Raw genomic sequence first — 10,206 nt, 5'->3', positions numbered from 1 at the left:
GCCATTTGTATCTGACTTTGCACGTGTGACTGTCGCACGTTGGAGCCTGTTTGCTCCCTTGCTTTGCACTTTTGAAGTCCAAGCGGACTGTTTGTTTTGGACGCGTATCTACTGTCGAGGTTTGTACCAATTGTGAATTTCTCTTACCCTAATAGTACCGTATAGAAACCTAGCTCCAACTTTGTTTTGCCTACTCGGAGGTTCTGGTATTACGCGTCACTCAAATATACCGTTCGACCGTTACCTAGATGAAGTAAACTCTTAAGGCCTACAGTGGCTTGAAGTATAGAAGATATGATAGCTGTCTCATTTACTTGCCTACCAATTTTTTCGTCGCCATACCCGTGTGGTAAACTAGAAAGAAGTAGTGGCGTATGTCTGCACGAGCTTGGGTGGACACTAAAATTTGCAGGAGTAACGGAATCGGTAGCGAGGACGTCAGTTTACGTTTGGTCTAGCCTGTGCAACAAAGGCAATTTTATTCAGCAGTCAGTTTAGGAGAGTCAGACTCATCTTAAACCGTCTCGGCGAATTTTATTCGTATTCCTCACCAAGTCAGTCATTTTCTCCAGTCTGCGTCAACCCGTTCTCACAAGTAACTTTTACACTCGACCTTGCCCAGAAGTAACACTAGTGAGTCGCCCAAGTCTCACTTCACACTGATTCTGAGCTTCCCACTACCATTTGTCCGTGCTGCATATTACCCCACTTCACCATCCTCACTTACGCTTTTCGTGGCCATACGCCCAACAGCCCAAGGCCATGAAGCCCTAGTGACGGTTTCGGGCTTTGGTTCAAATTCCCGGCCATGTCGTGGCAGTTCTGCTGCCTCTCTAGATCCATCATCCTGGCTCCACACCTCATGCAGTTTGAATTTTTTTGTTTTATCACGTTCCAGACAGGAATCCTTTTGTTATGCCCTCACTCGCATTGTTTTTGCCCGCCACTTTCAAATCCTAACGATCAGATCTTGTGTTATCTGATATTTTCTCGTAGAAGATAAACAGCCCTTGTAATTTTGGATCCCTACCCGTGCCACCTCAGGTGTGATGAAGTCTACTTCGTTACTGCCCACTGTCTACATCACCGTCCATTTTCTAAAAAAATTTCCATTATTCCCATCCCCCATCAGCCATGCTCTTACTTGTGACTGTAATACTATGGTCTTGCCGGACGAAAATAAATATTGTTATTATTAGCGTTGGGTTCATCCTAATCCGTCTGAGCTATAGTGGCTCGAGTTCTTTTTTTGGACAATGGGAGCGGTAAGAGAAAGGGTTGGACCGGGCGATCAGCTTTTTCCTGAACAAGTGTTGGACGCTCTCTCTCAATGTGGCCTAATCAGTCACGAAGATACGAGAACCGTCCTTTCTCTTTGTCGTCGATGAGCACCATAAAGTACCTTTTCGCCTAGCATTGCCACGGTTTGATGTGCAAACAAACGAAACTGCAATTCAGCGCCTGTCACAATGCAGACCTTTGATCTTGATGGTTCGGATCCGTATCCCATATGGAAGCCGTAAATGCTTTTGAAAATGCCTGCACATTTTTTCAACTCACCAAGGGTACCTGTTGGGAACAGCATCCAGCAGAAGTGGCGAACCATAACGAAGAATAAATCGAGGGCTTCAGATGACAGTTGAACGGGTTACCGGCTGTCTACATATGTTAGACCACTGAGTAGTAGACAGATACCCTCGATCCTCAGAACAGTTCAGTATCCAAAACTGTTCAAAGCGATGTGTCAGGAAGAGCCATCTTCCGAACAATTCCTAGTCAAGTGGTCCTTTCTGTTACTTGGGTTGGCATCAGTGTGAGGAATACCCGCAGGGCCGATGGAATTCTACTCGACTGGAGTTTGTTTACACAGTTTCCCGTTTGTAGGAAGGTTCCACCTATCGAATGATAATTTTTAGGAAGTAGGTTTCCTGACCATCATTTTCGAGCTGTTCGTATGAGGTATTCTTCAATTATTGTCCCAATTGTCTCACGGAGAGCTCATCCGTGATTATCGGGCACGGATTCCACATGTGAGAGTTTACATTGACCATACACTATCGGTTGGATCTACGCCGTGAATATATAAGACCGGTCCTCCAAGTTTTTCTGGATTTGACGCAGGGTTCTCTCCTTTAGAATGAGGTACCGGAAACAACCTAGCCTATTTTTAGTGATGATTACGCCCAAACATGTGTGGACTTACGATATACTTTCTTCACGCTACGAGGCTTCAAGCATTGTCAAATAAGGACTCTTTTCATCTTTGTTCGTATTCAAAGTGGCCGTGAATAACAGTTATAAATAACACTGAGATGAACAAAAGCGTATACTTGCAATATGCAGACGTCCCACTCTTTCTTCGAAACACACGTTCAGTGTCGATTCCTGTCTCATCATTTTGTTTCACTCGTGAGAAAAAATCCGCAGATCGATTTGCTATTTGGAGACCCACAGTTGCACTCTCCTTGGTTGTTAAACGCAGTAGGCCTGATTCGGACCACATGACATGGTTAAGATACAATTCCGCAAATGCTCTTTTCCTCACATTCCCAACCGGTATGTATTTTGCAGCAACTGCGGGTAAACCGGTAGATTTAATAAAACAATAAATTCAGCCTTGTCGTGGTGATGAGTGGCAGCGGTGTCAACTTTGTATCTGCTGTGCTCCACAACCGTGTGACGCGAGTTCGGTTTAGCACAACATCTGGTGTCCTTTTTGGTAGACTGTTGGCGTTATCTGGCTTTTAGACCAGTGTTATTTGTGGGGCGAGTTAGCTCAGTGGTTAGAGCGCGAATCTACCAATCAGCGATTCACGGATTGGTACACAGAATCGGGGCTTTTGCGCAAGTTTCCCGGGTCGCTTTTGTTCTCATCGGTCAGTGGCTGTTGCTCACCCGAAAGGCACAAGTGAAAAAAGGTGTAGCACTGCTCTTTATGTTCTCAGCGTAGGGCAATATGCTTGCCAGCGAGGGTTCGCATAAATAAATGTCTAATAGTGCTTCAAACTGGGTTCTAGAAGGAGCGTGGACAACCGTCGGAGTAAGGTCATTCCACGTGCCTACCACCCGAAATGAGAAATATTTTTGTCTAATGGATGTGTGTGCACTGAGATTAGAAATTTTTTGCTATGTCCCCACCATGTGTTTGCCGTCTCAACGGTAAAAACCTGTTTTCCAAGCATTGTTCAAATAGAGCATAAGTAAGAATTATGTCCCCTCGGAGTCCACGGTACTCCTGGTTCGAAGCCGACCTTTGCATCTACATCCCCTGTCTGCGCTTCGGCAACCTGACACTACCCCAGTCCTCGTGCTTCCTTCTGGCGGTGTGGCAGATAGGTACCGAAAGGGTGCTGCACCTGAGCATCTTTTTCCGTGTTGCTAGTAGAAGAGTGGTTCTCAGTTAAACTATACCAGTGGTCGCTGGAACAAGGAGTATTTATGCAACCGGCTAGAGTTCCTTACGCAGTGCGTCCTGGGTTTGAATTCGCCTAGTCCATTGATGCAAGATACGAAAAAGAGCCGTTTATATTGCACTGGACAAAAACTATTGAAGGTAAGTTGGATTTTTGATAGGCAGATCGGGAAATAGCCTCATCTGAGTTTCTCCTGATCCAAATGCATAGGACCTAGAGCGTGTGTTATGTATCGTAATCGGGTACGATCAATGGCTATAAGCGACCTAAGAACGAGCACATGAATCCCCAGCTATGACGCGAGCCCAACCACTTTTAGCGCAGAGAGAGATAAAGACCGAGCCCTCTCCCTATTGGCCAGTTATACTTTGTGTGCGCTAACTGATTTATCTCTCCCCAAAGGTAGCCCGGGATGTGCATGACATTGCTCTCGCCGTAATTCGCCTCTGGTTGAGGCAGTAAAGGCCTCTTCTGAAGGTCTGATCTTCGTCTTCCATCTCTGTCTGCGCTAGGAGTGGCTGGGCTAGTGTCATGGCTGAGGATTCCTGCGCTCGTTCTCAGGTCGCGTATAGCCATTGGTCGTACCCGATTACGATACATAACACGCCTAAGAGACCAGTTCCGTAGGCCTTTTTGCCGCAGCGTTTCGAGCAACAAGTTGTCACATCTCCAGTAACTTACTCCGAATGAGCAGCACCAATCGCCGTAGTGAAGAAGCCAAGTGTGTCAATCCGCATTGGTGCCGATTTCTCAAGAGTCCTCAATGCAGCTCTCGAACAGCACCACTACCCATTGCCGGTGCCCGATGATTTATTCACCATTATTAACGGCGGCCAAACTTGACCTGGCTGATGCATATTTGCAGATCGAAGTTGCCCCGGACTCCCGATCTCTGCTAACCATCAACACGTATAGGGGCCTGTACGAATACGAACGTCCGCCGTTTGGGGTCACCACGGTCCCTTCGATCTCCTAGCAGTTGATGGACACTATCTTCTCTGGCATTCCAGGTGTGCCCGTATACTTTTATGATGTGCTGATTGTCGCTAACCTTCCCGCAGAACTGCGCGCGCGAATTGACATGGTGCTTCAACACATCAAGTGCAATGGTCCTTGCCTCCGGTATATGCACCCGGGACGAGGGCCGTTCGGGTCCAGGCCAGGCAGAAGGCGTGGAGGGTTCTTTGCGGCTTGTTGACACTTCGAACACTCTTTGACGTATTCGGAGATGTCACGATCTATATGTGGCCAGTAGGCGAAGCTACGTGAAATTATTTTCATCTCGGCTTATCCCAGGATGCCCCGAATGAAGCTGCTTCAGGACTCGATGGCGTAAGCAGCGTGGTACCACCACATGAGGCAGTCGCCAACGGTCTTCAAGGAGTCGCGACGGTAGAAAACGGGTTCGAGATTCTCCCCCAGGAGTTTGGTCGGCCAACGTATCCTGAGAAAATGCATCGTTCGTTGCACCTTCGGATCAGCCGAAGTTTCACGGTGGATATCCGGAATAGTCACTGGTAAGGCACGGATTGTTTGGAGCAGCTGCTGGAGTGGTCATCGATAGATAAGGCCGCGATGACGGAGTCTTCTTCTGGCGCGGTATGATACTCGACTAGTCGCGAGAGTGTATCTGCCTGGCCGAAATTTTTCATGCGTCAATACTGTATTTCGAAATCGTAGCCAAGCAGGATGAGCGCCCACCGTTGCAGGCGATTTGTCGAATGAGCGGGTATGCCAGACTTTGAGCCAAAGATCGACAGCAAGAGCCTGTGGTCCATCAGGAAGGAGAATCGCTGGCCGTAAGTCATTTTGTAAAACCGGCGGACGGCAAACACTGGCACCAATGTATCTTTTTCAATTTGGCCGTAACGCTATACCACTTGGTTAGGCGATCTGGATGGATGCTTGATCGGCTTCTCGGTTCCGTTAGGGAAAACGTGGAGGATGACAGCACCGACATCGTAAGCGAAAGCATCGGCTGCCACGACAATTGGCAGCTTGGGACCATAGTGCGTCGGAAGCATTTCGGAGCTGAGCATGGATATGAGCATGCAGAAGCTGCTTCACGTTCTTCTGACCAAACCCATGGTGCGTCCTTTTTCAGCAGGTGATTGATCGGCGGCCGGACACTGTGCAGCGCAGGCAGAAATGCTTAATACTAACTGATGAGACTCAAAAAGGAACATCCTTGGGTGCCGGCATCTGCTGAATAGCTTGTATGTTCTCAGGGTCAGGGTGCCGACCTGAGGCACCGAAAATGAGCCCGAGATACTTATAGGCCGTCAGGAAAACAGTGTGTTCGCAGCAAAGAAGAGAATGGGGTTTTTCAAAATTGCGGTGAATAAGGTGCGATTTTTGTGAGCTGCAAGTTCACCTTTCTGTAAATTGGAGCAAAATTTTGTAAGTGTCCGCCAACGAGCGCTTTGTTCGGACGCTCATCAAGCTTGAAAACGTTATGGTAAGGTGAGTGTTCATTGCTAAGATAAGTGCACAAATACATCGAGATAATATGGGTCGGAATCACAAGCCTTTCTTCTACCTCTAAGATGAATACCACCAACTATTCTTATGTTCGCATATCTGCTGTACTCGAAACTGTGTAAACCGATCTAGGATTATAGTGTCAAGCATTTGTTCTAAGGAGAAAAGTGTCAAATTGTATTCCCGATGCCCGTGATCGAGCATGCATGCTTTTGGAGATGAAACACTTTTCATTGAAATGATGACTTGCGGCGTCTATCGTAATTTGTTCTTCGTCATTCTAGTGTTAAAGATAGACATAATAGTAAACTTATATCTTCAGAATGCTCTTCATGGGTCTTGGTTCAAAAATGGCAGCTGGAGTGCCAGGTGCTGTTTCGTTTCTGATCTGATATCGGTTATGACGCGCATGTTTTTTGTTGGCCCTGGGCTTCTGGTGCCAAGAACTCTCCCTGCGGACTAGATATCATTCTTTCCTATCACTTCTTTCCATCTATGATCTTGAATGTTCGTTCTTCTAAAATTGACGGTTTGGCTGCTGAAGCCTGGTGTGCCCATGGAGCTCCTATTGCATACATCTGTAAACTGCGTCGCTGTTCTCCCGTGCTTCCTTGACGCAGAAAGCGTACACTGATCACGCTGAATGATCCCAGTATGGCTCTTGTAATGATGGTTGACAGGTGATCTGGGTACAGTTCCGATCGCGACTGCAATAACGTGGTCAAAGACACGCCGAAACTATGGAACTGCATGTTTCACTAATTGCACACATCAAAGGGTATGTTTGAAAGCTACCAATAACAATTTCAAGGCTGGCAAACCAGGTTGGCATTCCGTCGCACCATGAATGCTGGTGGTAAGAATGTTCTATTTTCAAGTCAGCTGGCTTTCCGGCTGAATGTGTGTTCCATTCTGATGTCATTATTGACTGGGCCGAGAATTCGTTCAGTAATGAAAATCGTGCGCATTCGGTACTTTGTGTATATGCTTTGCTGCGAAGCATTTCTTTGTCAATCATTGCTTGGGATGGCTACTAACCGGTAAGCCCGTGATTCGAACCGAACCCCTCCACCTTGACTACTTCTGTCTAACCGTGGGCAATCTGACAGTACCTCAGTCCTTGTGTTCCCCCCCCCCGAAAGGGGGTCACAGCTGAACGAGGGAAAGAGATTTAGCCGTGGAATTTTCGTCGAATCAGTCCCATGCGAGCGTTTCGGTTGAATGTACGGGTACAAGAGAACATACTTCAAATCAATCAAAAGCACCATCTCTCTTTGTCGTGTCTTGATGTACAGTCGTGCAACTCTGTGTCGGGCCCTTGGCTTCCTGCTCCGCCAACTGTGTTATATCAAAAGGCACGGTAGCTCTACACAGCCCTTTATAGAGACATAGGAAAATCAGTACAACTGTATTTATAGGGTAGTCACAGTGTGTTCCACAAGGTCGTTTTAGAAGCACCGTGAGGGGGCGAGAAGCGTCCAGTCAAGGATGCTCGGCTCGGATTGGCTGGCATTCTGACCAATCAGAGCATGCCTTCGTTTGGTCCGTGTCCTGCACTTGACTCATCCGTCCAAATGATGTGATTTCCGGTTATTAGGGACGGCTGGCTTCCGAACACCTCCCCCTTGAGAAGGCTGTTCAACCGACTGCTGCTTTGAACTCCACTGTGAACACTCACGGATTTGCTGTCGCATTTCAATCCGTGGCTGGAGCTGTGTACGTGCCGCTCTGGGATCCGGTACCCTCCGCTTGGGTGGCACATCATGGCTGTCCGGTGTCCCATGCCACGTGGTCCTTTCACCGAACCGCAGTCTATTGCCTGAAGTTGGCTCACTTGACGCGACCGTGCTGATGATCTTACGCGTGTCTCTTGTTTGACTTAGCCGACCCTGCGTCCACCATGAGGAGCATTCCCCATATTTTCGAATCAATGGCTGGTCTCTGTGTGACTGTTGTTGCGTCCCTCTTGCCGGCCTCCCTTCCTTGACTTTCCGGATAGCAGTAGAACGATCCACCTGAACCTGCGACTGTAACCTGAAGGGTTCAGACCACGGGTTAAACGTTAATAATAATAATAATAATAATAATAATAATAATAATAATAATAATGTATATTCCCAACTTGTGGGTGGCATACCGTCTGGTATGATCATGCGTTTACAGTCAGGCTGGGGTATGATAGGGGGATTTGCGGGTAGTGAGGATTGTGTGAAAAGGGGACAATGTCAAAAACAGTGGGAGGTACTCGATTAAATAATAATGTTTCCTTTGCAAATTGCAGGGAACAATATGCATGAGGTCCGACTAATTCAGACTCAGTCGGCGGGACTCAGTTGCGGGATGCTGGCAGGGTTCACCAAACCGGACTGAGGTGAGAGGGCTACCGGTGCCTGGCGCCAAGAGCTGAATAGTCGCTGTGTCGCGTATGCCTATCTGGTTTCCGATTTGGCTGTAACTGTGGCGACCACAAAATCGTCAGGACGTGATGTTCTCGTGAACGTATCGGGGCCATTTGCAGTTGTTTCGTCACAAACGGTATTGAGGGGTTCATCCAACAGTTGAAGCTCATTAATCCAATCCAGGCCCAAGAGATCTAGGCCTGTATAATTCGTGAGGTAGCAAGTACAATTGAGTTGAGTCCCCTTGAACGTTACGGGACAGTTCAGCTTCCCGGTCAGCTTGAGGCTTCCACCAGATGCATTACGAACAGTGCACTTTTTGTGTCCCACTGGCGGCCTTCTAATTACGTTCCAGGTTCGTTTTGAAATCAGAGTGAGGTCAGAACCTGTATCCAGTTGGAGGATAACCGGTGTGCCATTGATACATAATGTGACCAATTTAAGTCGACCAGGAGATTTCATCCTGAATGTGGCGGTCATGGCCTCTGCCTGCGTCCTTTTGTCGGGTCGGTGTTTGCGCGAGCTCCTGAAGTTGTCTCTGCAGCATTCTTCTTATTGACCCTTTCGACTGCACTTACTGCACCTGTGGTTCCAGTAGGGACAATGACGTGAATAGTGCCATTCGCCACAAAACCAACAGGGTGTGGGCGGTTTTCTTGGAGTTCGTTTTGAATTTGAATTCCTTTTGGAAGTTACTTTGCATACCGTATCAGGCTGAGAGAATTTGGATCATCCAATCATTGCAGGATCAGCTTTGAGATTTATAAGGTTTCTGGCATTCGGTGGTAAGTTTCTGAAGCGTCAACCCTGGCTCCTGTTCAAGTTGATTCAGAAGCCGGGTCCGAATATCTGCATCGTGTGGCGATTGAAGACCAGCCACGAAGATGAGACACTTGAATTGATCCTCGGCCATGGAGCTGAGCTGAAAGTGCTCGCATTCTCTGTTGACCACACCGGCATATGTGATGAAATCCTCAGTATCCCTTTTGGTAATCTTGAGACACTGATAACGAATATTGAACAAGGAACTTTGCTCACCAAATATTTGGGCCAGAATTTTGACAGCATCTGTGAAACCAAGGTCGCGAGGGTGTTTGGGGAGTATGAAAGTTATGTACCGATCGTGTTCAGCTGTCCCCAGCTGCCACAGCAACAGTCGAACTTTCCATGCATCGTCAAACTGAGCGGAGTCGGGTTGAAACGTGTGTACATATTTCTTGAACCAACTTTCTAAAGTTGGCACAGATTCAGCATCGAAATTAAATTTAGTAATCGAGCTGGCAGCAGCATCTGGGGAAGAAGGCGGAGGCTCAGTCGTTTTTGTCGCGTTCACCGACATGCTGCGCATCAGAGATTCAACAAGCCTCATTTGAGCTTCCTCGAACAGCCCTTTACAGAGACAAAGGAAAATCAGTACAACTGTATTTATAGGGTAATCACAGTGTGTTCCACAAGGTCGTTTTAGAAGCACCGTGAGGGGGCGAGAAGCGTCCAGTCAAGGACGCTCGACTCGGATTGGCTGGCATTCTGACCAATCAGGGCATACCTTCGTATGGTCCGTGTCCTGCACTTGACACATCCGTCCAAATGATGTGATTTCCGGTTGTTAGGGACGGCTGGCCTCCGAACACTCTTTTTGACTGAGGACGAAACGTTACAAGCTAACTGGCAAGCTCGGAGAACTGTTCTCCCTTCGTTTTCTTCCGGGTCTTCACGCACTCAGCACAGATGTTATCATATGATAGAATCATATAGAATCATATAGGAATACCAGGATTTTGGGTCGTCTGTACATGTGGCGTTGCTTTAGCACCTGACGGAGCGTGAAGATGTGGTCAACGCAGCCTCTACCCGGTCGAAATCCCGCTTGATTCTCACGAGTCGAGACTTCGCGTGCCGCCATAAGACGACGA

The 10,206-nt window shown here is 47.6% G+C and overlaps 1 protein-coding gene across 1 annotated transcript; it reads right to left on the bottom strand.

Moving 5' to 3' along the window:
- Window positions 1-6,373: 6,373 nt before the first annotated feature.
- T265_11102 (hypothetical protein) lies at window positions 6,374-6,646 on the bottom strand (the record flags this gene model as incomplete). Its single annotated transcript, XM_009177667.1, has 1 exon — window positions 6,374-6,646. The coding sequence occupies one exon, from the start codon at window positions 6,644-6,646 to the stop codon at window positions 6,374-6,376; it is 273 nt and encodes a 90-aa protein (XP_009175931.1).
- Between the last annotated feature and the right edge of the window lie 3,560 nt (window positions 6,647-10,206).

The sequence above is a fragment of the Opisthorchis viverrini genome, assembly GCF_000715545.1.
Source record: "Opisthorchis viverrini unplaced genomic scaffold opera_v5_448, whole genome shotgun sequence".
NCBI lineage: Eukaryota > Metazoa > Platyhelminthes > Trematoda > Opisthorchiida > Opisthorchiidae > Opisthorchis > Opisthorchis viverrini.
This window is presented reverse-complemented; position numbering and strand designations above follow the sequence as displayed.